At 40.2% G+C, this 21,351-nt stretch overlaps 2 protein-coding genes across 2 annotated transcripts; both read right to left on the bottom strand.

Annotated features, from left to right (window-relative positions):
- Positions 1–1,654: 1,654 nt before the first annotated feature.
- LOC124145164 lies at positions 1,655–10,870 on the bottom strand. Its single transcript, XM_046514852.2, has 6 exons — positions 10,711–10,870; positions 5,571–5,939; positions 4,237–4,599; positions 3,620–3,709; positions 2,917–3,013; positions 1,655–2,110 (listed from the first exon to the last, which is right to left on the bottom strand). The coding sequence occupies exons 1-6, from the start codon at positions 10,760–10,762 to the stop codon at positions 1,723–1,725; spliced, it is 1,359 nt and encodes a 452-aa protein (XP_046370808.2). The 5' UTR covers positions 10,763–10,870; the 3' UTR covers positions 1,655–1,722.
- Positions 10,871–15,544: 4,674 nt separating this feature from the next.
- LOC124145233 lies at positions 15,545–20,248 on the bottom strand. The gene is made up of 4 exons (XM_046514961.2): positions 20,098–20,248; positions 17,474–17,555; positions 16,655–16,791; positions 15,545–16,078 (listed from the first exon to the last, which is right to left on the bottom strand). The coding sequence occupies exons 1-4, from the start codon at positions 20,126–20,128 to the stop codon at positions 15,999–16,001; spliced, it is 330 nt and encodes a 109-aa protein (XP_046370917.2). The 5' UTR covers positions 20,129–20,248; the 3' UTR covers positions 15,545–15,998.
- Positions 20,249–21,351: the final 1,103 nt, after the last annotated feature.

Here is a 21,351-nt window from a genome sequence, read left to right on the forward strand (position 1 = left end):
ATGTTCGATTCAGGTGAGGTTAACTCGTGGTATGACACGTGACTTTCGACAACGTGTCGCATTTTGCTTCGTGGCGGGATATAAGAGAATGGTTCTCAAGCTCAGAAATATTTATTAAATACGTAGTATTTTATCAAAATCACGCGAAGGGGGTAAGACAATTAAGGGTTATTTTATCATACCATACCCCCATATCATCTCCATATCATCCCGAGGGCCGAATGCCAGAGGGGTGATATTGGGAAGTTAAAAACTACCTATAGTAACCTTTTCATAACTTCAAATTGTAAAGTGTATCTATTTGCAAATGAAGACAATACACTTTTGCCTTGCTCGGAAGACATTGCACTGGAAACTAGCCGAGCAGACGACGCACTAAGGGGCGTAACTCTAATTTCTTACCACCCGGGTTGATATCGATCGCTCATTCAAAATGCATTGACAAGCCACGTCAGCCGTTAAGGTGTGTAATACAGGTCTGGTCATGACACCCCCTGTGATATGACCGTCTCTTTGTTGGCTCAATCACACATATAAAATACCTCGTATTGACAGGGGCGGTCGGGTAGCCTAGTGGTTAAAGCGTTCGCTCGTCACGCAGAAGACCCGGGTTCGATTCCTGACATGGATATGTGTCAAGCCCATTTCTGGTGTCTACCGCTGTGATACTGCTTGAATATTGCTAAAAGCGGCTTAAAACTCACTCATATTGACAGGTATATGATAATCTCCAGTATCCCGTGTGTTAAATCTTCATTCTATTATCATCAGCAATACCATGGACCAAGTCACAACTATAGTTTCGTCTGGACCTCCCTTTGACAGTTAAAATAGTCCAATCAAAATACTCTCACGGGCGAAAGAAAGTCTGTGCAATATCGTGATGGAAATGGGAACGGCGACGTCAAAAAACGTAGCTAGGATTGTGAATTAGTCCAGGGTATTTCTTATAATAGTGAGTGAGTGAGTATGGTTTTACGCCGCTTTTAGCAATATTCCAGCAATATCACGGCGGGGGACACCAGAAATGGGCTTCACACATTGTACCCATGTCGGGAATCGAACCCGGGTCTTTGACGTGACGAGCGAACGCTTTAACCACTAGGCTACCCGACCGCCCCATTTCTTATAATAGGATGGGGACATGATACACTGGGTGACTGAGGATAAACCCAGAATAAGTGGTTATCTCTGTGAAAACATATTCTTCCAGACGGTGGGTTGGTTGGTTTGTTGTTAAACGCCGCGATCAGCAATATTCCAGCTATATGACGGCAGTCTGTAAATAATCGAGTCTGGACCTGACAATCCAGTGATCGATACCATGAGCATCGATCCACGCAAATGGGATCGATGACATGCATCGACCAAGTCAGCGAGCCTGACCACCCGATCCCGTTAGTCGCCTCTTACGACAAGCATAGTCGGACACATTAATTGCCAAATCTATTTGGCCAGGTCTAGTAGCAGTGACGCATCTGCGAATCGCAGCTATGCACCCGGACAATTGGGATACGGCGCTCACTTACGCCACAAAATGATGATCGAGGTAGTGATTCTTTGAGTTGTTCTGGAAAAGCATATGAATGATTCAAGGAAGCACAAATCATAAAGACCAACCCACACAGAAAATGACAAATTATATGTCTCAATATATATTGTTTTATTTTTTTAACAAAAATATTTGTTAGAGATCTTAAAATTTCTTTAATCAACAATGTGCTATACTGCCACTGAAGTCCTGTCATATTCACTTTTAAACACAACTTTTCTACTTTCGTTCAGGTGGTTATAGCTGTGCTCTGACGTCACCGCTCCAAGACGTCCGTAGTGGGGCGCCACGGGGGCGTCACTTCCGCTCTTCAGACGAAGATGATCATAACCGGATACAACGTTGGGATTTGGCGCATGCGCCGAGTGTTTGACCCGTTCCAAGCTATCAGCACTGGAATAGTAATGGTCAGTGACCGGTCTGGGTTCGTTGTCCCTGATTTCATAGTAATCACTGGACTCTGTGGTTCTCTCCACAGAAAACACACCAGGGGGTTCAATTTCAAAATATTCGTGCGGCTCTTTTGTATTATCAGCTGTCTTCTTCTGCCGGTGCTTCCTATAAAGAGTAGATTGGTACAGAAACACGGTAACACAAATAACACTTATTTCTATTCCTTTATGTGTCATTCCAAAATGAGATGAATGTGCGATTAATCCAAAACTGATCCTAACAGCAATTCGAAGCAGTCAGCGAGTGTAAATAGCATCTAAACTGTCGAGCAGAAGAAAGTATACACTGGCTAATTGGATTTGACACAGCAATTACAAACTTTATCAAATATCAAAACGTTACAAGATTCAAAATAGTCTCCGAAACACTGCAAATTTAAGGTCCAAAAAACAACTATGACTTCAGAATCAAATACACCACGGTCGAATAACCATTTCTTGTTTGTTTAATTTCAGCTACCACAAAACATGAATATATGCTTTCTTTTTCCAGGCAGTTTAGGATTTTATTTCATACGCACATTCATATTCTGATGATATTATACCTTGAACAAATGAAAGTGATTGAGATTTACATATTAATAGTAAAATACATTCCATAGACATCTATGTACTTGAGAGACAAAACGTAATACATCATGTAAAATGTATCACAATGTAAATCTGCAATCTATTTCTCGAAATCATAATGGAATATTGCAATTCTGACGTAGCTACGTGTTGCATGCTATGAGTAGTATTGTGGTAACATTAAGCACGGTACATTGCAAACCACAAGGAGAGGACACCCTGCCCTGCCCTGCCCTGCCCTGCCCTGCCCTGCCCTGCCCTGCCCTGCCCTGCCCAGCCCCGCCCTGCCCCGCCCTGCCCCGCCCCGCCCTGCCCTGCCCCGCCCTGCCCCGTCAAACCCACCTTATACAGCAGATGGAGACGATGCACACAACCGCGACGAGGACGATGCCCCCGGCACTGCCGCCTAAGATAATCCAGATGTTTTTCGCAAGAGAAGCTGGAAGAGAGACAGAGACATGCTTAGAAAGTAGTCATGCTTGCTCATGTTGATACTGATGCGGAGATACAAAACACATCCAAAGATATAAATAATGCCAAAGCAAATAGATGTATGTTTTGGACAAACATGTGTGTTTGGGCATAAACCAGTGTCTTAAGGCCGATATTTGTGTATTGCACAAAGGATAAATTAGACTTAACACAACGAGACATTCTTCATATCTGGCACCTGGTGGGGATTCCATGTTAGGATTGGCTCCAATTAACCTAGTATGCTTGTCGTACGTGGCAACCAAAGCAAACGGACCTGATCGTCAGACTCTGTGACTTGGTTGATTGCATGTCATCGTACCCCGACGGCGTGGAACGTTCCTCATAATATTCCCTGGTTAGGTTGGTCCAGACTCGATTATTTACAAAACACAGTGCTATGGCGGTAATATTGTTGAGTTCAGAGTCAAACAACAAACACACTGAGATACGAATAGCAATACCCATTAATCCCCACCTTTTTCAATACATGCTTAGCACAGTACAGTAAATAGTATAATATCTGTCACAACAATTTCGAAACTTAAAGTATCATAAAAAAAAATCAGCTTACATTTTGAAACAGTTGAATCAGACGAGTTTATCTGAACTTCCGGCTGTTGATTGGTCAGTATCCTACACGTGACCTTGATAGGTGTCTTAGCTGTAAATCGACAAAACCATAAAAGGAACCAGTTACACCAGAATGTCTTCTGAATGATAATGATAAATACATACATACTAAATACCAGTCCTAAAGATTTGCCGTCACTTATTCCTAACAGTTGCGTCTTCCTAATATTTCAAACAATTGTATCTGACAGTAACCGACCACAATATTACTTATTAACAGCAAAATCATTAAATAAATGAAATAATAATCCAATTAAAGAAAGGTAAATCTGATCCTAAAGCTGGGGGGCCTGTTATTAACATAAAATGTATTGGAAAAATATAATAAATGCAATAGGTCCTCTACCCACTGTTGAATGTCTGTATCTTGAGTCATATTTTCAAGGGAGCATATTCTTCATTTTCTGCCACGTTCCAGATAGTGCAAATAACAACATATATGAAACGGATCCATGGTCACTCTGTATCTATGGTAATTATGAACTGTTAAACTGATATACATAAAACGGTGAACTGGCAGACAAACAAGGTGTTTTCAGGGATTTGGATACTCAATACCTTGAATACGCATCCACACTCTGTGTGGAGGACTGTTCTTCGCTACTGTGAGCTGTGAAGTAATGGGGAGAGTTCCGTTGACCGATATGAGAATCTGCGAGGGATGGATGACGTAGGAGTTGCAGTCGTAGATGCTGTTCCGGTCGTGTGCGTTGAGCATCAGTGACGAGCAGCCTGCGGAGGAGTTGTTACCAAGGTGGACATCGAGGGCTTCTATGAAGAGAGGCGTTTGACCTTGACCTGTACCGGAAGTCCTACACGAACATGTTGTGTCTGAGTCAACCGGCTTTCGAACTTGGTCATACATGATGGAAACAGAGGTGCCAGTGATAGAGCCATCGCAGAAGTTCACGATATGTTCATCTGAAACATATGCACATTCACAGTCACATATATGACGCACGTATATGAAACAGAATCAACAAAACAATGAATTGTGGATTTCCCACAACATATTATTATGTTGAAAGGTGATTCGTAGTGATATAAGAGAAGATTTGTTGAATAGTCACGTCCTTCTATTGCAGGAGGAACAGTCTTCTACATTAAACCGTGGACACAGTCGTCGAGGCGTCGCAATTTGCATGCAGGGTTGCGTCCCTTAGGGTGTCAGAAATCTGTGATCGATGGTTCGAATTCCAGATTCGCTCTGATTATGTTTCTAGAGTTGTCAGCGCCCTCCCCCAATCGTATCACTGAGGATGTCTCCTGGTATGTTTTCACTTGCTGCCTAGCGACAGGTGTCAAGTCAATTGATCTGAAGCGACGTAGAAGAGAATCATAGACTAACAGTCAGTCTACAAAGAGGTGAGGTGAAAAGGGGTTTAACGTCGCGTACAAGATTATTGAACGTTTGTGTGCCTCTGTGTGTGGCTGTTTGTACTTGTACGGACTAATGTCGATTTTATAGTGCTAGCCTACGGACATACCATGCCACAGTTCAACATGAATATCCCACTCAGAGCCGACCAGTCCTTGTTTTAGCCGCCAAATACCGAGCGTCAGACATGATAACAACAAGTACCATCTTTGTACCATGTGTTTATCCATTTGCCAAACATTTCATCCAAACATTTAATCCGTAATTCCTCGTAGCTGGCTGGTTATTCTCTAAATGTCTCCTGGCAAAGGCGGAAGTTTGGGATCGATCATGTAACATTCTTTGAGACAGAATATTCTTTCAGTCAGCATAGTCTGCCTCTAAAAGAGTTGTGGCTCCGAGTGTTCTGCATTACAAGAACGTTATGATGTTTGTCCCATCAGTGTAGTTAATAACTGGACCTTAAAAGCTGTACCAAGACGTACACACAAAGCATGTAAAAATAAAAACATACCTTTAATGCACTCATAGAAGATAACCGAGTAGCTAGAAAACTGTACAAGATGATTGTTGGCAACACACTTGTGGGTGCTCCACGGGGTCTTGAAGATGCACGGCGGATGTCTGAGACAAAGCTTGAGTCGCTCAAGATCCGCGTGGGTGTAGGGGAGAGAGCAGTCTTCTTGCTGCGGGGTGCAACACGTGTGTTGGTGGGAGTCGCAGTTGCCCACCCCCGTGCCACACCTAGGACTGTCCTTGTACAGGTATTCCGCACCATTCACCGCCACGTGGTCAGTAGCTGCACACCGGAAGTAGTGGAAGGAACAGTTGAGGCCCACGTTCCCGTAACACGCTGTGGAGATCCTCCAGGCTTGGGAGGACACTACAATACACCGGGACAGATACTCTTATAAGAGGCTTCTCTCGAAGAACGTTTAAACTCGAAATGCAGTTCGTGCCGCTTCAAATATCTCTTGATCGTTGTGGTTTTTGTGAATGTTATGTGAAGTCAAATTAGCAATCGAATCTGTAATTGACTAAGTAAGTGGATAATTGTAATGAGTAAGTAACTGAGAGAGTGAATTGTTGTAATAAGTAGTGAGTGAGTATGGTTTTACGCCGTTTTAGCAATATTCCAGCAATATCACGGCGATAGCAATATCAAGTAAGTAACTGAGGAAGAAGACGATTGTAATCAGTAAGTAACTGAGGAAGTGGATGCTTGTGACGAGAAAGTAACTTGGTATGTGGGTGATTGTCGTTAGTAAGTAACTGAGGAAGTGGATGGTTGTTATGAGAAAGTAACTGAGGAAGTGGATGCTTGTGACGAGAAAGTAACTGGCGTTGTGGGTGATTGTCGTTCGTAAGTAACTAAGGAAGTGGATGGTTGTAATGAGTAAGTAACGGAGGAAGCGAATGGTTGTGATGATTAAGTAATTGCGAAAGTTGGAGGTTGTTTTGAGTGGGTAACTGAGGGAGTGGATGTTTGGAATGAGTATGAAAAAGGTGATGTGAGTGATTGTCGTTAGTAAGTTATTGGTAAGTGGGTGCTTGTATTGAGTAAGTAACCGAGAATGTGGATGGTTGTAATAAGTAAGTAACTGAGAAAGTGGGTGGTTTTCATGACTAAGTAACTGAGAGTAGATGGTTGTAATAAGTAAGTAACTAGGGTTGAGTATAGCTGAATGTAATGAGTAAACTGAGAGTGTGGATGGTTGTTATGAGTAAGTAACTGAGTAAGTGGATGGTTGTTATGAGTAAGTTACTGAGAAAGTTGATGGTATTAATGAGTAAGTAACTAGGGTTGTGTACAGCTGAATGTAATGAGTAAGTAACTGTGTAAGTGGATGGTTGTTATGAGTAAGTAACTGAGGAAGTGGATGGTTGTTTTGAGTAAGTAACTGAGGAAGTGGATGGTTATATTGAGTAAGTAACTGAGGAAGTGGATGGTTTTAATAAGTAAGTAACTGAGAAAGTTGATGGTTTTAATAAGTGAGTAACTTAGAAAGTGGATGGTTGCAATAAGTAAGTAACTGAGGAAGTGGATGGTTGTATTGAGTAAGTAACTGAGGAAGTGGATGGTTTTAATAAGTAAGTAACTGAGAAAGTGGATGGTTGTAATAAGTAAGTAACTGAGAAAGTGGACGGTTGTTATGAGTAAGTAACTGAGTAAGTGGATGGTTGTATTGAGTAAGTAACTGAGAAAGTGGATGGTTGTAATAAGTAAGTAACTGAGGAAGTGGACAGTTGTAATGTGTCAGTAACTGAGAAAGTGGATTGTTGTAATAAGTAAGTAACTGAGGAAGTGGATGGTTGTAATGTGTAAGTAACTGAGAAAGTGGATGGTTGTTATGAGTAAGTAACTGAGAAAGTGGGTGGTTTTCATGACTAAGTAACTGAGAGTAGATGGTTGTAATAAGTAAGTAACTAGGGTTGAGTATAGCTGAATGTAATGAGTAAACTGAGAGTGTGGATGGTTGTTATGAGTAAGTAACTGAGTAAGTGGATGGTTGTTATGAGTAAGTTACTGAGAAAGTTGATGGTATTAATGAGTAAGTAACTAGGGTTGTGTACAGCTGAATGTAATGAGTAAGTAACTGTGTAAGTGGATGGTTGTTATGAGTAAGTAACTGAGGAAGTGGATGGTTGTTTTGAGTAAGTAACTGAGGAAGTGGATGGTTATATTGAGTAAGTAACTGAGGAAGTGGATGGTTTTAATAAGTAAGTAACTGAGAAAGTTGATGGTTTTAATAAGTGAGTAACTTAGAAAGTGGATGGTTGCAATAAGTAAGTAACTGAGGAAGTGGATGGTTGTATTGAGTAAGTAACTGAGGAAGTGGATGGTTTTAATAAGTAAGTAACTGAGAAAGTGGATGGTTGTAATAAGTAAGTAACTGAGAAAGTGGACGGTTGTTATGAGTAAGTAACTGAGTAAGTGGATGGTTGTATTGAGTAAGTAACTGAGAAAGTGGATGGTTGTAATAAGTAAGTAACTGAGGAAGTGGACAGTTGTAATGTGTCAGTAACTGAGAAAGTGGATTGTTGTAATAAGTAAGTAACTGAGGAAGTGGATGGTTGTAATGTGTAAGTAACTGAGAAAGTGGATGGTTGTTATGAGTAAGTAACTGAGTAAGTGGATGGTTGTTATGAGTAAGTTACTGAGAAAGTTGATGGTATTAATGAGTAAGTAACTAGGGTTGTGTACAGCTGAATGTAATGAGTAAGTAACTGTGTAAGTGGATGGTTGTTATGAGTAAGTAACTGAGGAAGTGGATGGTTGTTTTGAGTAAGTAACTGAGGAAGTGGATGGTTGTATTGAGTAAGTAACTGAGGAAGTGGATGGTTGTATTGAGTAAGTAACTGAGGAAGTGGATGGTTTTAATAAGTAAGTAACTGAGAAAGTTGATGGTTTTAATAAGTGAGTAACTTAGAAAGTGGATGGTTGCAATAAGTAAGTAACTGAGGAAGTGGATGGTTGTATTGAGTAAGTAACTGAGGAAGTGGATGGTTTTAATAAGTAAGTAACTGAGAAAGTGGATGGTTGTAATAAGTAAGTAACTGAGAAAGTGGACGGTTGTTATGAGTAAGTAACTGAGTAAGTGGATGGTTGTATTGAGTGAGTAACTGAGTAAGTGGATGGTTGTTTTAAGTAAGTAACTGAGAAAGTGGATGGTTGTAATAAGTAAGTAACTGAGGAAGTGGACAGTTGTAATGTGTCAGTAACTGAGAAAGTGGACGGTTGTTATGAGTAAGTAACTGAGGAAGTTGATGGTTTTAATAAGTGAGTAACTTAGAAAGTGGATGGTTGCAATAAGTAAGTAACTGAGGAAGTGGATGGTTGTATTGAGTAAGTAACTGAGGAAGTGGATGGTTTTAATAAGTAAGTAACTGAGAAAGTGGATGGTTGTTATGAGTAAGTAACTGAGGAAGTGGATGGTTTTAATAAGTAAGTAACTGAGAAAGTGGACGGTTGTTATGAGTAAGTAACTGAGTAAGTGGATGGTTGTATTGAGTGAGTAACTGAGTAAGTGGATGGTTGTATTGAGTAAGTAACTGAGAAAGTGGATGGTTGTAATAAGTAAGTAACTGAGGAAGTGGACAGTTGTAATGTGTCAGTAACTGAGAAAGTGGACGGTTGTTATGAGTAAGTAACTGAGGAAGTGGATGGTTGTAATGTGTAAGTAACTGAGAAAGTGGATTGTTGTAATAAGTAAGTAACTGAGGAAGTGGATGGTTGTAATGTGTAAGTAACTGAGAAAGTGGATGGTTGTTATGAGTAAGTAACTGAGGAGGTGGATGGTTGTATTGAGTAAGTAACTGAGTAAGTGGATGTTGTAATAAGTAAGTAACTGAGGAAGTGGATGGTTTTAATGAGTAAGTAACTGAGGAAGTGGATGGTTGTATTGAGTAAGTAACCGAGGAAGTGGATGGTTGTAATGAGTGGGTAACTGAGGAAGTGGATGGTTCTAATAAGTAAGTAACTGAGAAAGTGGATAGTTGTAATGAGTAAGTAACTGAGGAAGTGGATAGTTGTAATGAGTAAGTAACTGAGGAATTGAATGGTTGTATTAAGTAAGAAACTGAGTAAGTGGATAGTTGTAATAAGTAAGTAACTGAGAAAGTGGATGGTTGTATTGAGTAAGTAACTGAGTAAGTGGATGGTTGTAATGAGTAAGTAACTGAGGAAGTGGATGGTTGTAATGAGTGGGTAACTGAGAGTAGATGGTTGTAATGAGTAGGTAACTGAGGAAGTGGATGGTTGTAATGAGTAAGTAACTGAGAGTAGATGGTTGTAATGAGTAAGTAACTGAGAGTAGATGGTTGTAATGAGTACGAAACTGAGGAAATGGCTGGCTGTAATGAGTATGAAACTGGGGATGTAGTTAATTGTCGTTAGTACGTTATTTGGACGTTTGTGGCTGTGATGAGAAAGTAACTAGGGATGTGGATGGTTGTAGTTAGTGAGTATTTGAAAAGTGGATGGTTGTAATGATAAAATAAGTGGGGTTTTTGGTGATTGTATTGAGTAAGTGACTGTGAAAGGGAATGATTGTAATGAGTGAGGTTCTGGGGGACGGATGATTGTAGCGAGATAATACGATAGCTTGATCCCTAATCCAACAGGTATTTAGAGTTGTTAATTTAATCATCTTATCACGCCTTAGTTGTCAGTACTCGTGACCTATTCCGACCCGATATTCTGTTGTGACAACCTTACTTAAATATAAGTGTGTAAGAAGTTAGTGAATCTTGAGTTAGTTAGTACCTATTTACAGGGAATTGATGTTACGGATGTTTGTATCATGTTAAACATTCAATACAAAATGAAAAACTTGACATTCACGTTGCATGGTAAGAGTGCGTGCGTTCGGATGACGAATACCTTTTTCTCAAGCTTTCAGTATTGATATGTTTTACAAACATATAACGGTATAGATGAAGTTTGGAATATGTGCCGTCAGTAACTTAACAATTACGTTAAAATTTTAGGGATGCCAAATAAAAATAGCAAATCTCGGATATGTTCTTTCTAATTTCTTTATGAAATGATTTCTTTCGAGTGGAAGTAAATGCAACACATTTCCTAATTAAGATTCTCCTGACTATTTTGTATTAGCTAGTATGTATTGGCGATCGTGTTTGTAAATGATTACCTTCATGGTAGAGTGTCCAAAGTGCAAGAATAATCCCACATTTGAAATCCATGACCACAGTGTATCCGTAGATGAAGCTGGCTGTACCTACTCTGTTCGGTCGGGATGTCACAAGTCGGACCTGGAGGAAGTAGAGGAAGGCCGCACATATCCTCACATCTGTGTCTTGTCTCACGGGACAAGGACATCTCGGGGGACAAGGACGTCCCACGGGAGAAGGACATTTCGCTGGATAATGACATCTCGCTGGGCAGGGGCATCTAACGGGACACGGACATACAGGACAAAGTGTTCTCGTGTGATAAAGACATGCTATGTGTTAAGGAAAACTAACAGTACAACGATGTGTTATGGCAAAGGGATGCATGGCATGAGCAGTATATATTACAGGGTACCGTTGTAAAAAGCTATCTTAGCGCTAAGGTGATCGTAACCCCCATACCTCAACAGAGACTTACGACTGTCGTAGTGTTAAGGTTGTTATGTACAACGGCACCCTGAACAAGAGCGGTGGCACGGAGGGCCCAGTTGTCTAAAGCGCCACAATTCGGTGTGCAGAGTTGCGTCCCCTGGGTACGCCAGAAACCTATGATTGTTGGTTCGAATCCCGCTTTGCCCCGATTATGTTTCTAGGTTTGTCAGCACCATACCCGTCCTCGTGGGTTTCACCAAAGTGGTAAACGTCTGTGACCTGCGTCACTTCGGGGATTCCTCCCACATTAACCTGACACGCTGTGATATAACTGGAATACTGCTAAAAGCGGCGTTAAACACAACTCACTCACTCACTCGCTACAGGACAAGATGTCTCACAGATTGCGGGACAAAGGAAAATCACGGTAATAGGACACCGTGCGGAACAAGGTAATCTCACGGGACAAAGGCATCACGCGAAAATAAAGACCATCTCGGGCGATAAGGACTTAGCAAAACTAGCTCCAAACCGAGTGTCATTTAATTTCGACAATATATTTATGTTTCTATTACGGTGATGTGTAAGAAGCCGCTTATTTTGTATGCGCCTGAGTATCGAATGTAGGTGATATTTAATAACTGGTCGATTTGTTAATCACATATGTTTAATAACTAGGCTTATATGGTTTATTTTACCTTTAAATAATGTGCAATCAAGTAAGTGTCCACGAAACAAATATTCCATGTCTTGTCCTGTCCAGTTAGCTTTTACGACAGGTGTCCTGGTCTTTGTTAGAGGATGTAGTGAGTGCATCATCTAATCAGGTGTTTGTTTTAGCTGAGTGTGTGAGACAACGAGGCATGTCTGGCTTCACGGACGTGCCTCGAGTGGGGTCCCGGGTTTGCGTGGCCACAACCAGGCAGCCCGGACCCAGCACAGTACCTAACACAGGGATCAGGCCAGCATGGAGGCCCGGCACTACTTCCTACATCAAACGAAATTTAACGAAGGTAATTGTCAGTAATCGTGTCACTGGAGAGATTGTTTTTTCCGTTATTAAATGTTTGACATATTTTGTCAACTTCGTAAAAGAAGGACGTTTTAAAAAATGTATGGTATTTTAGTGGTGTGTGTTGGAGAGAGAGAGAGAGAGAGAGAGAGAGAGAGAGAGAGAGAGAGAGAGAAAGAGAGAAAGAGAGAGAGGGAGAGAGGGGAGAGAGAGAATTAGAGAAAGAGAGAATGAGAGAGAGAAAATGAGAGAAGGAATGAGAGAGAGAAAATGAGAGAAGGAGTGATAGAGAGAAAATAAGAGAAGGAATGAGAGAGAGAATGAGTGAGAGAAGGAGAGAAAGAAGAGAGAGAGAGACAAACTGTCTCCACATTGAAATCACAAATTTGTTCATGTTCTTTCTCCTTTGACGAACGTAAACGCGAACTCATACACATTGTTATCTATCTACATCGGTAGTTCGGTGAGGGCTATCACTTACGGTATTGTTGAAGTCAAAATTGCATGCACGACAATCCGGACACACAGATATACGCAAGGAATGTGTCATTGTATTCATAGCAATCTACCTGTTTGCTATTCATATAGCTGAATAGCAAACAGGAAGATTGCTACGAAGACAATGACACATTCCTTGCGTATATATATATATATATATATATATATATATATATATATATATATATATATATATATATATAAACAAAAATGAGGCAAGTGTTCATTCGGTGTACATGTAATATATAATAAAATAATAAAGTCCACGTTAGTCCAACATCTTTCTTTGTATCAGTTTCAGACATAGAACTTTCACTGTCTCAAAGCGCGGGTCATTAATATATATATGTGTGTGTGTGTGTGTGTGTGTGTGTGTGTGTGTGTGTGTGTGTGTGTGTGTGTGTGTGTGTGTGTGTGTGTGTGTGTGTGTGTGTGTGTGTGTGTGTGTGTGTGTGTGTGTGGCTGATTGTACTAGTCCGGACGCATTTCCGATTTATGGTGCTAGCCCACTGAAATTTTATGCCGCAGTTTAACATGAATACCCTACTCAGACACAGTATATTGACTCAGAGCCGAGCAGTCCTTGTTTTTTACCCTTAATGCCGAGAACCGAACAGGGTAAAAAACAAGTACCATCTTTTAACGTCTTTTGGTAGACGCGGCCTGGGATCTCTACTATCAGGAACTTAATGAAATCATTTTCGGATTTAAAAAATAAGCCATTATCGTTTAAGGCTTTGTTGTTGTTTTTGTGAGAGGTAAACAGTTGTCTTGCCTTTGCATGTGTTTGTGACAGGTGCCACCGGTGGGGCAGGATACGCTCGCCTTTTCCGAACACCTGGTATCATCACTATTGGATAGTGATTCAAAATCACATGCCTGTAGTATTTTCGAGAACAAACTGAACTGTCTTCGAGGGATTCTATATTTCGCTTGTGATTTCTATTCGAACGCCCACTATTCATCTTGCTGGGAGAAGATACACTCATTTGACTTTCAAATCCAGCAGTCAGGTGCTCGTATTATTCAGGTTTTGCATTTGCCTTAATATTTTCAGTTTTAATTCGGATGAAAAGGATCGGTAAATTGGATTTTCCTCAACACATTTTCGTGTTTGTTATGGAGAACGCACAAACCAATGTCCAATTGTTCAGAATCTTAAACCTCAAACATATTTCACTTCTCACATATGCACTTGCTTTATGTATGGAACACCCTGTGGCTATCCAATCGCTGTGTGGCATTAAATTCAAACTTAATGGACTACTCCCCGTGACTCTTGACATTAAACAAGGGCTTATTCAGTTAAGCAATATTCTGCGCAATTGGCACTCAAAGGCGTCCTGCATGTCGAAAATGTTTGTTTAAACTGGACGGTTCGTACTTAGATAAATATAAGCAACAAAACCGTTTCCATAATAAATAAGGCATCTCTGCTAAAAGTAGAGTCGATTGTACGATTCCAATTAAACTAAACTACGTTTATAACGAACACGCTTATAAGGAACAGACGGATATAACACATTTATTTTTTGGTCCCCGCCCTTTTTTATAAATATATATTGTATATAAATACTGTATATATGCTTACAACGAACTACGGTTATAACGAACTGAAATTAGTCACACCGTTGAGTTTGTTATAACCGTAGTTTACTGTATAGCATGAGCATGCGCTTATTAATCACTATCAAATAGTCATGATACCCGGTGTTCGCGAAAGGTGAGTGTATCCTGCACAACCTATGGCACCCGTCACAAACACATGCAAAGACAAGTCAATTGTCCACCTGAAAAAACATGGAAACATATAAAAATAGGGAATTTCGTCGGATGCGTCAAATTTGGAAATGTCCCCCACATTTCACCATAAAAACTTTTGTCTTAATTTTTCAAACTTCTCTATTTACACAGTTAGTTTTCTAAACCTCTCATTTTGAGTTCTCCAACAATACTTGACAAAGCTTTTAAGATTGATTTTCGCCTAAATTGCCAACGTATGATTAAATAACAAATTATTTGAAGTTATTGATAATGGATTCGCTACCCCCTATGCGCTTGAAATACTATTAGTAACCCGTGTCTCCTTCTAGTTGTCTTTGCACATGGTTTAAGTCTTTCTCCATCACAATGACATTCAAAGTAAGACGCTGATGTTTCGCTTTGACACACAGCCCGCACCAGTGACCACTCGAAAAGTTTGGAAACCCATCGCAACATTTGTTTAAATAAAATCAACAAAGTCCAATCCTTGTCTTCTTATTTGTCTCTTTAGTTTTTTCTTGTACTCGTTTTGTTGTTCATACGATATAAATTGATCAATCAATCGGCCAACCAGTTCAGTTCACGAATTCAGTATAATGTATTCAAATTTATTATTCCCAATTTCACATTGTCTTGGAGACATTACGGTAGCGACTGCAGGACCATTGACTCACTGCCGCACACAGCGTATACGGTTCTAGGCTGTTATCTATTGTTTGCTTTCACTATTTCGCATGTACAGACTCGTACACAAATCACCTCACCCAGTTGTGTATATCGCGTGTGTCTAACAAAGCTTGAATCATCTGTATCTCTGGATGTGAGAAGGGTGATTGAAAGATACGTTTTAGGTAGGAGACACGTTCCACATGGACACTCGCCTCAAGGCCAGACGCACCCCTCGACAAAAAGCGAGTTGTGTAGCGTGCGACTCTCAGTGTGTATGTGGGATCCAGAACGCAAATACATGAACTACTAAAATCACAAGACAATCACTGTTTGACTGTATGATCACAGATTAACGCCGTTAGGGCGTGACAGTGCGCCTCTGGCAAACTGCCGGTTAATGCAGCTAACAGCAGACAAATACCCCAACGAAAATGGCTGAACATTTCGAAAACCCACTAAACACAACAAAACAGAGTAAATTGGTAAAATAATCTTTTTATTATGAGAAAAAACCATTACAAAAACAACCCATGAGCATGTGTTTACGATCCTTATAGCAGATGTTCCAGCAGTATAGCAACAAGGGCATCCCAAATGAACTTCATACACTTTGCAAGACAAAAGTCAAACGTCGTGAGGAGCGAACACTATGACCACTGGGCTACGCACCGCCAAGTCAAAGAAGATGATACGCAGGGACTCCTTGTATGTAGACAGTGTAAAATAAAACAGAACCCCACACAACCTCACGTAAAATTAGTCTACTCACTTCTGAAACACTTTTAGTACTAACAATTAAACTTGATACATCAAACACCTTCATGAGTTCTTCTGACAGTGATATCACAGGATGCGAAAAAAGCTGGTACAAAAGTATTCGATATAAGACGATAAAAGACTGAGAGCAACATCCCTGAGAGCAGCATCCCTGATTTAAAAGTGAGTTTTCACCAGCGTTGCCACGACGGACAGGATGAGCGCAATGCCGGAGACGCATGTAAAGCTCGCACCGCCTGAAACAGAAACAAAGCTATATTGCAAAAGTCTGTGTATATAGCGTCAGAATAATGTTAATTTCCAATTGTATAACACAAATTCACGAACATTGAAACAGCGTGACTGAGTGAATGAAGGATATCTCAAGGACAAGGATGTCTCACAGGAGAAGAACATTACACTGGACAGGATATGGCGGGACGAAGGTATCGCGTGGCATAGGGACATGTCTCAGCATGGGCAACTAACAGGACAAGGAGATATTACGAGGCAAGGTGCACAGGATATATTGTCCAAGGAGACGAAGGTGTGGAATCGGTACCAGGATATCACAAGTTTAATTCGAATATAATCACCAAAAAGGGTGGTTTTAGTATCTGGGTATCCATTGATGGACAGATCCATTGCAGATTCTTCCTAGAGAAGTGTCCAGATACGTAAATGTGTTCAGTGATGGTATTACATGGACAGAAATATATCCACTAAAGGATAGAAAAGTGGTATTAATAGCAATTCTTTTCAATCCGCTTTCCTGAGGACGTTAGAGCACAATCATGAAACAAATGATCCAAAATAGTATCATCGGTACTTACTGCAGCCCAAAGCGGCTCTCAAGATGTTGTTGGACGTGATGGCAGCGTCGATGAGTGGTTTAGAAATTGCGTCTGAGACACTGCTGGTGCAGCTGCTGGACTGGGTGGACAGACATGAGATGTAGGTTTGGTAGTTCCTGTGTACAGATGAGACAACATATTACACACCGGGCCCCAGCGGTATTGTCTCTAATGACCAGTTTGTTATTATTTCAAATTGTAAAAACTAATGTAATTACGAAATCGCAATCTGAGTGGTGAAAATGCCGTTATTCTGAAATCTTCCGAATATCAAATACTTAAAACACCCGCAAATCTGAAAACACATCCATTTCTATCTCCTTAATAAACATCATTATGACAAGTATCGTTTACTCATACCATGATATGTACTGATTTTAACATTTGACGATATCTTAAATTGATTATTGGAGTACAATGCGTAAAGCCCGATTTCCTCTGCCGTGATATTGCCGGACGATTGCTAAATGTGGCGTAAAATACAAATATTTGAGAACGCATCACAGTATGATATATCTCAGATCTTGAATCATAATCCCTAGTGTATAAAGAAAATGCAAACAAGATATTTGAAATATTGTTATTGTCTGATCGAATGAATCGCAATGAATGTGTTATTAATAAAGGCATAAGCAAGTAGAATAAGAAGGTTACTTAAATCGGGCACACGTTACATTCAAGATGATGCAAAACGAGTAACAGAAACGCGTTAACAAATAACCAACTTAACAATAACTCGATATCTATGTATCGCCATAATCGCCAGGGATCCATATAATATCTAAGCATGTTACATACGTGCATCCGGCAGTCCCTGTAAGAGTACCGGTCAGGGAGCAGGATCCTATGCTGCAGGCAGCTCCTGTTCCAAGAAGGGCACCTGAAGGAAAGGCAATTTTCCATAAGGCATTCACTGAAACTTATTCCAGAATCCGTTGAGCATCATTCACTGGACATGTATAGGGAAATGAAAGTAATTCTTTGACTTGTTATTCAAAACTCAATCGCGAATGAACAATTCATTTTATTTTTGTTTTTCCGCCCTATAGATTACTGTTTGAGATTTTTTCACAAATATGACATAATTCTAATTTCGACCATTGATCAGTTGATCAGCCAAGGCAAACCCAGCCATAAAAAATGGGTGATCAATAACTTTCCCAGGCATTGTTGTAATCCATAACGGTGGTGAGGTGGGGTGAGGTGAAATGGGGTTTAACGTCGCGTCAAAGATTATTGCACTTATATAGCGACGTGCATGCTTGTGTGTGTGTGTGGCTGCTTGTACTAGCCCGGACTGATGCCGATTTATAGTGCTAGCTCACTGAGATACCATGCCGCAGTTTAACATGAATACCCCACTCAGACACAGTATACTGACTCCGAGCCGACCAGTCCTTGTTTTAGCCCCTTAATGCCGAGCGCCAGACAGTGTCACAACAAGTACCATCTTTTAACGTCTTTTGGTATGACGCGGTCGGGGATCGAACCCCGGGCCTTCCTCTCTCCGGGCGGTCGCTCTACCACTAGACCACGGAGGCGGCCGTAATCCATAACGACTAAAACAACGTATAAATAATGGAACGCTGCTATTGGTCTCGTGTCGTGCCAGAGAAGGGTTGTTGTGTTATTTGAGGTCTGGGATCAATACGTACTGCGCGTGAAAATGGTGCCTTGTAAGTGTACAATAGATATTGATTATCAATTCGAGAGAAGGGTTAGATGGTCACACATCACTGATTATCTCTTAGCCATCCCTTGAGAGAGAAAAAATCAATCACGAAACGAAGATGGCGTGTCCCCATATAAAGGTTTCGAGAGGCTAGTGTGTAGGGATGGGGCAGACAATATAAAATTCTCACTACATGTACAGGGTTATAAAACACAGAGACGGAGGTTGTGGGTTTGGGTACCACGAGTACGATCTGCCTCAGTTCATTAGTTCATTGCAGAAAGACAAAAGAAACAAATCACATTAATTCTCCATTTGAACAGACAAGCTGGATTAAAACTAATAAAACTGGATTAATACGTCAATATATAATACTTTCTTGAATAAATTGAGGACAAGAAAAGAGAGACATTAAAAATACAACATAAAGCCAAAAGTTCACCTCCTGTGAACAGTTGAATTGTGAAATGTGTATCTAACGTAAAATTAGTAAACCTGCAATGCCCTGTAAAATCAAATGTATTTTATACATTGGTGTATACTTCGGTGGATATTGGAACATGACTTCCACCCTAACCCTAACCCTAACCCTAAACCTAAACCTAAACCTAACCCTAACCCTAACTTTAAAAGGAAGCTGTTGGGTGAATCAAGTGGAGGTAACAACTCGTGTCGTATATCTTTGCTCAAACAAAGGAATTCCTACATTAAGTAATATTGCTTTTTTTTCAAATTTGTTATTGAGAATGTTAAAGGTCTGTAGGTATATTCTTGCCTGAAAGAATATACCTTAGTCTATACTAGCAACATGTGTTATTCGTTTGATTAAGAAGGGAGCAGAGAAAGCACAAACAGCCTTGATTACCCGATCAGAACTGGAAACATATGTTATTCTTTTGACTAAGGAGGGAACTGTTAAAACCCATGTGACATTAAAACAACATCTTTGAGCGAGTAACATGTGCTTTTCTTTGACTAAGGACGGAACAGTTAAAATCCTGTTGTATTAAAACAACATCTTAGAGCGAGTAACATGTGCTTTTCTTTGACTAAGGACAGAACAGTATTTACTGTATTACCACAGAAGTATTTTGTACATCCTACTCTTGCTAAATTCAATATGCTTATGGCGGTAAACAAAGAAACTGTTATTAGAAATGTTGCAACTTTTATATACCATGCTATGAATGTTAGACTCCAAACACTAAGCCTATAAATGTTAATGATGGACCAAATATTGTACCATGGGCCGCTGGCCTACACATGTACATGAATAAAGAATTGAACAGTTAAAATCCTGTAGTATTAAAACAACATCTTAGAGCGAGTAACATGTGCTTTTCTTTGACTAAGGAAACAACAGTTACAATTCTGTAACATTAAAACTTCTTAACACGAGTAACATATGATGTGACTTTGTCTAAGGTGGGAACAGTTAAATTCATGTGGCATTAAAACATCTCAGAACGAGTAGCATATGCTTGTCCTTGAACCTAGAACAACGGTTTATCTAAATAAATCAAACCTTTTCGATAACCAATACAAATCTCTGCATAAAGCAGAGGCGATTGTACAATTCAGAATATATCATGAGCATGTGTTTATGATTTACTACAAAATAGCAATGATACCAGGGGTTCGCGAAAAGGTGAGCGTAACTCCTCCTTTTTCTAATACTGGTCTCAGAACGCGTTATTATTCCTTTGACTGGGAAGGGAAAAGTTAAAATTCTAAAAGTTAATATGCTTACCAAGCAAGAGGATTGCTATCGTAAACTTCATGGTGGCTTGTTTGACTGAAAGCGTACCCGCGACTGGACGAGTTGTAGCTGTGACGATAGGCGTAGTGTTTCCCAAGCACGCTCGCCGTATGTCTTATACCCGTGGACGTGTCGTCATGACGATGACCGCCATTGCGAAAAAACAACAACCTCATTTCACCCCTGTGAAGTTGCAGGGCATCCATTGATGTATTTCATAAAGAGTTCCAACCGACCTTCACCCTCCCTTATGGCCTCGGGATTTATATACCGATAGATTGACACTATGGTAAAACCAATACAAGTGTATGGTTGTGAAATATGGGGTTATGATCATTGCTAACTAACAGAGAACGTTCTTGTACAGTTTCTCAGAAAATTATTACAGGTAAATGAAAGCACACCTTTAACAATGCTCTGTGGAGAACGTTGTAGAACCCCACTTTGTCTAGATGTTGAGTTTAGAATGTTAAATTTCTGGTCGAAGCTTACGTCAGGAAACTCTCTCTCTGATAAATATTGGCAACCTTGGAAAGCGGATATTTCCAAAGGCTCCTAATATAGTGTCTTTAAAATCGCCAATACACTTAAAAAAATATTTTAACATCCCTCCCAAATTATCCTTTAAATTGCTATTCTTTGGGACATCTTGTCACCGCCTGCAAATAGAAACCGGAAGATGGAATAAAACTCCGTTGAATGAACGTTTATGCAAGTTGTGTGATAGTATTTCCAAAAGACACATGGACATTAGGGGTATAGGAAGATGAAAGGGGTGGTGTTTTACGTTTATTTTTTCAGGAGTTATATCAGACGATTATGTAATGAAGCAGATATATCGTTTTTTATTTCATTTTCACCTTACGCTTTAGGTTTGCTATGTCTTTGGTGGTAAAAGACGCACTCAGTAATATTCCAGCTTTTTGACGGCGGTCTGTAAAAATATAGTCTGGACCAGACAATCCAGTGACTGGCATCATGAGCATCCATCTACGCATTTGGGATAAATGACATGCATCAACCAAGATAGTGAACCTGACTCCCCGATCCTGTTAGTCGCCTCTCACAGCAAGCATGGGTCGCTAAATACCTATTCTCTACTCGTATCTGCACGGGTCTCATGGTCCTATGAATATTGCGTCTACCCGGAGAGCGATGACTTGATCTTCTTACCTCGTGATACCAAAAGACGTTAATGGATGGTATATTTGTTATTATCCTTCCTAGCGTAAAGTATTGAGGGGA

This window comes from Haliotis rufescens, unplaced genomic scaffold (genome assembly GCF_023055435.1).
Source record: "Haliotis rufescens isolate VD_foot unplaced genomic scaffold, xgHalRufe1.0.p SCAF_5, whole genome shotgun sequence".
Taxonomy (NCBI): domain Eukaryota; kingdom Metazoa; phylum Mollusca; class Gastropoda; order Lepetellida; family Haliotidae; genus Haliotis; species Haliotis rufescens.